This window comes from Oxyura jamaicensis, unplaced genomic scaffold, assembly GCF_011077185.1.
Source record: "Oxyura jamaicensis isolate SHBP4307 breed ruddy duck unplaced genomic scaffold, BPBGC_Ojam_1.0 oxyUn_random_OJ70626, whole genome shotgun sequence".
In the NCBI taxonomy this organism is placed as follows: domain Eukaryota; kingdom Metazoa; phylum Chordata; class Aves; order Anseriformes; family Anatidae; genus Oxyura; species Oxyura jamaicensis.
The window spans coordinates 1-4,933 of record NW_023310099.1 but is presented as its reverse complement, the minus strand read 5'-3'; the positions used below and the strand labels follow the sequence as shown (position 1 = coordinate 4,933).

At 69.3% G+C, this 4,933-nt stretch overlaps 1 protein-coding gene across 1 annotated transcript; it reads right to left on the bottom strand.

Annotated features, from left to right (window-relative positions):
* Positions 1-1,686: 1,686 nt before the first annotated feature.
* On the bottom strand, positions 1,687-4,927 carry LOC118159487 (FH2 domain-containing protein 1-like). Its single transcript, XM_035314061.1, has 10 exons — positions 4,788-4,927; positions 4,655-4,716; positions 4,297-4,399; positions 4,150-4,235; positions 3,977-4,077; positions 3,840-3,910; positions 3,658-3,765; positions 2,674-2,744; positions 2,280-2,556; positions 1,687-2,201 (listed from the first exon to the last, which is right to left on the bottom strand). The coding sequence occupies exons 3-10, from the start codon at positions 4,315-4,317 to the stop codon at positions 1,797-1,799; spliced, it is 1,140 nt and encodes a 379-aa protein (XP_035169952.1). The 5' UTR covers positions 4,318-4,399; positions 4,655-4,716; positions 4,788-4,927; the 3' UTR covers positions 1,687-1,796.
* Positions 4,928-4,933: the final 6 nt, after the last annotated feature.

Here is a 4,933-nt window from a genome sequence, read left to right as displayed (position 1 = left end):
GGTGCTGCTGGGGCTGATCCCCACCAACGCCTCTGCGCCACGGCCCTGGCCTGGGGCTGCCCAGGCCTCCGCAGAGGAACCGGCTGGGCGGCATTCCCACAGCACCACCCAGCACAGCTCTGCCACTGCCACCACCACCGCCTCTGCCATTGTCCCCACCACCCATGCTGCCCCACGCAGCAACGCCATTGTCTCAGCCCTGGGCCCTCTCCTGCCGAACATCCTCAGCAATGGCCCAATGCAGGCAGAGTGCCCACTTGTGAAGGCTGTGGGTGACACCGGGCTGGGGAAACTGCTCCAGAGTGACACCGGGCTGGGGAAACTGCCAGCAGGGCAAGACTCCACCCTGAGGCCTTTGGGCAGGCAGGAAGAAGGGGTTGACAGGCATGCCGTGGTGTTCGGTAGTGACTAGTCCAAATCCTGCTTCAGGAAGGACACGGCCCTGCAACAGCACCAGCCAGCACTGCCCAGCTGGGGAAACAGCCCTGGGGAAAATGTCCTGGGGGTCTTCGTGGGCAGCAGGCAGGACGAGGAGCCACAGGACAAACTGGCAGCAAGGAGAGCCTGGCAGCACCCAGCTTGTGTGCACAGGGGCACAGAGAGGCCAGGGGGGATCAGCCCCCCTCTCCACTTGGCACCTGTTAAACCACATCTAGACACTGCTGTGAGTTTTGGTCCCGCAGCACATGAAAGACCTCGACAAACTGCCCCAAGTGCAGAGGGGAGGGCATGGGGATGGTCATGAGTTGAACCTGTCTAAACATCAGGAAGCACTTCTCTATAGAGGACGCGGTGGAGCCCTGCCTGTGGGGTCTCCTGCCTTGGAGATCTTCACAAGCTGCCTTGAAATGGTCCTGGGCAGCCTGCTCTAGGTGCCTCTGCTTGAGCAGGGGTTGGGCCAGATGACCTTCAGAGGTCCCTGCCAACCTCAACCATTCTGTTATTCTGTCACGCTGTGAGCACTTGCCCTTTGAGGAGGCAGCTGAGGAGAGACTGAGGCTTGCTCAGCCTTGAGGAGAGAAGCTTCCAACACAGCAGCAACCTGATGGCTCCTACGGGGAGGTTACTGAGGAGCCAGAGCCAGGCTCTGCACAGTGCTGCAAGCTGGAGAGCCTGCAGACAGAGGTAGAAACATGAGGCTGGATCCTGGGAAAGGCTTTCCCCATGACGACTGTCCAGCACTGGAGCAGGTTGCCCAGCAAGGTTGTGCAGCCTCCATCTGAGTAGGTTTTCAAGACGCTGCTGGATAAAGCCATGAGCAGCCTGGTCCAACCCCACAGCTGCCCCTGCAGGTGGTTGGACCAGAGACCTCCCGAGGTCTCCAAGCCCCCAGCACTGGTACCCTGCCCAGGTTCCAGCTGCCCCCGGGCCCCCGCCCAGCCCCTGCACCCTTTAACCTCCGGCCACCTCCGAGGGCTGCTGGGGGTCCCGCGTGCCGGGGCAGCAACGGGGGGGACGGGGGGGGCGGGAAGGGGCAGTGGCAGTGGCTGGGGGGGGCGGGGGGGGGTGCCCCCAGCTGCCCCGCACGGCCTGGCACGGCCGGGGCACAACAAAGGGCGCAGTGAGCGGGGGAGCGCAGCTGGGCCGGGGGGGCGCTGCCGGGCACGCGGAACGCCCGCAGGGCTGCGCTGCGGTGACAGCGGCCGGGCGGGGGCCGGCAGCGGGCGACGGGGATGGGGGAGAGCAGGGGGGTCCCACAACGTTTATTGCCACTCGGAAAACACGCGCGTTTGGGGAAGGATAAAACCCGGTCAGCTCGGGGTAGGCGCCGGCAGCCCCCGGCTCCCGCCAGGCCCTCAGCTGGTGGGGGCCCCGCGCGCCCCCCCGGCCGCCAGGCGCCGCAGGAAGCCGAGCAGCGCCGAGCCCTCGGAGGGGGGAGCGCGGGACGGGCCGGGGGCGCTGGGCCCCTTCCGCTGGAAGAGCCCGGCCAGGCCGAAGAAGGGCGTGGGGGCTGGGGTGGGCGGCTCGGGCGGCCGGGGCTCGGGGCCCCCCCGCGGCTCGGGCAGCGCGGGCAGCTCGGGGGCCGTATGGCGCCGCTGCAGGGCCGGGGGGGAGGCGAAGGGCGGCGGCAGGGCGGGGAGCAGGCGGGGGCCGCCCGGCTCCGCGTCCCGCGCCGAGCAGGAGGCGACGGAGCGGCGCTTCTGCCGCTGGAGCTCCAGCTGCTGCCGCCGCCGCTGCGCCTGCTCCCGCGCCCGGTTCTCCTGCGGGGGGGCGGCGGCGTCAGGGCGCGGCGGGGGCCGGGGGGGGGGCGGCGCGGGGCGGGCGGGGCGGGCCGGTACCTGCACGGCGCCGAGGAAGCGCCCCGCGAAGCCGTGCAGCACGGCGCACAGCTCCTGCAGCCCGCCCGGCGCTGCCTCCTCGCAGTAGAAGTCGAGCGCGGCGGCCGCGGTGCGGTGCAGCCGGTCCATCGCCGCCCGCGTCCCGCGCAGCTCCTCCTCGGCCGCCCGCAGGAACGGCGGCAGCCGCGGCCCCAGCCCCGCCGCGCCCAGGCTCCGCGCCCCGGCCAGGCGCCCCGCCAGCCGCCGCAGCTCCCCCTCCACCTCTGCCTCCTCGATCCTGCGGGGCACGGGACACCCGTGGCACGGCCCCGCCTCGCCCCGTGCCCGGTGCCAGCCCCACGCAGGCCGCTCCCGTCCCGGGGCAGGGCCCACGCGTGTCCCGGGAACCCCTTACCGTGAGGCTGGGCCCACGTGCGGCAGCTTGCTCGGGAAGTCCAGCAGGCTCCTCTGCATCCTCGCCGCCTCCTGCAGGGCACCGCAGACAGAGTGTGGACCCCACAGCACCGGGACAGCCGGGGGCACCCCCACTGGCAGGCAGAGCCGCAGCCCCATGGAGCAGAGCAGCGGCTTCCCACTTCCCCGTGGGACTGGTGGCCAAAGCAGGGCGCATACCCCCAGGGCCCCAGATAGATGCAACACGAGGATGATGCGGATACGACCTAACTGTTAACACCTGCACTGAAAGCAACTTGTACAAGTAGTAGATGTGCCTGGAAATGACAGACACACCCTCGAGAACACACGGGCATTTGGGGGGATACGTAGCAGCAGTGGCAGGAGGTTCCACACCTGGCCAATGCCAAGGGACAGCATGGAAGTAGAGGAGAGTAAGCATGCTACTGGCAGAGGCAAGGGTGGCATTGGCTCTACATAGACAGAAATAGGGAGTGCATGAGCTAAAACACGTGCTGCAGCACATCTGCAAGGAAAACAGCCTCCTCCACATGTGTGGGCTGGGTGTATCCCGGCCAGGACGGCATGGGAACGACCTTGGGCATGGCAGGGGAAGGAGTGGGAGGCTGCAGGCACACAGCACAGCATGTGGGGACACTGTGCCCCTAGTCCTGCTGCACCTCACGGCAGCCCAAGATGGAGCCGAGACAGCACACATTGCTGCTGCCCAAGGTGGCACATGAGAAGTGCAGATGACACTGCTGGGGGGTTTGGACAGGAGGTCTGAGGAGAGCGGAAGAGCAGCACAGGCAGTGAGACCATGCCTATGGCAGCCAGGCCTGGAGCTGCTCCAAGGGCCAGGGAGAGGAGCAAGGGGTGCAGGGAACCCTCAGCAGGGAGAAGCTCTAGGTATGAACCCAGTGCTCTGCCATGAACAAGCCCCTCACCCTAAGCCCATCCCCAGGGGCAGCATGCCCAAGCTCACCATGGCCACGAAGTGCAGCAGGTCCATGCCTGGCTCATTGGCCTTGGTGTCAGGCAGCTTCAGCAGCGAGGCAATGCGGAAGCCAACAGCGCTGCCAGCGTAGCCACCCTGGGATAGGAGCATGGCAGTCACCACGGCCCTGCAGAGCGCAGGGTGGGACAGTGCCTGCAGCGCCAGCTCACTGAGTTGAGGTGGTTCCCCGTGCTGAGGATGAGGTGGAGGATGGTGTGCAGCTCCTCACACTCCAGAAGCTCTGGGGAGGGGGCAAAGGGTGAGCGGGGCACAGGACGGTGCTCCCACACCCCATGGTACTACTCACCTGTGGCAGCATCCGTCAGGGTCTGGATGGAGCCGCGCAGGGCACTCAGCCGGGGGAAGAACTCCTCCTGCAGCACGAGCAGCTCCAGGCGCTGGGTGTAGCTGGGCACAAGGGCAGGGTGAGCGGGGTGAGGACACCACCCCCCCAGCACGCGGGGTCCCCCTGGCTCCCACCTGGGCACCTCCGTGAGCAGCAGCATGAAGAGCTCAGGGTCGGGGAGTTGCCAGGGGCTGCCGGAGAAAGCGCGCAGCCGCGCCACCTGTGGGTAGAGGGGGCATCAGGTGGGGGGCGCCGTGGGCCCCCTGCTCCCCAGCCCTCACCTCTGCGGCACCAGGCAGCATCCGGGACAGCTCCAGCAGCTTCTCAGCCCCGTAGGGCGCCCCGATGCCCTCCTGGATGTCCCGCACGATTTGGCGCACTGGCCTGGGGGGAGGGAGCGCATCAGCCACGGGCTGCTGCCCCCTGGACCAGGACCCCCCCCCCCGCTCCCGCCGGGGGGAGGCAGGGAGCAAACAGCCCTGCGTGCTGTGCCCCTGCTCTCCCCCACGCGTGGGCCCGGGGCAGCCACTCCCGTCCCCCCCTCCCAGCCGCGCGATGGCCCCAAAGGGGCGCAGGTTCCACCCGCGCTCCGTGTGCAGGATCGGGGCTGCCCGGGGGGGCAGCGGGGGCTCCGCTCACCGCTTGAGCTGCTTGAGGAAGACGCCGAGGGCGAGGCTCCGCTTGGGCTCCAGCAGCACTGCCTGCGGGGCGCGGCGCGTTCAGGGCGGGCTGGGCCGCTACCGGCGGGGACCGGGGGGGACGGGACCCTCACCGCGGGCGGCGGGCGCTGCCCCGGGGTCGCCCCGCGGGGCTCCCGGAACAGCAGCCGCAGGCGGGGCAGGTCCAGCGGCGGCGGGGGGAGCCGCGGCGCCCACACCGAGCGGCGCCCCCGCACCCGCGCCGTGGGCAGCGGCTCCC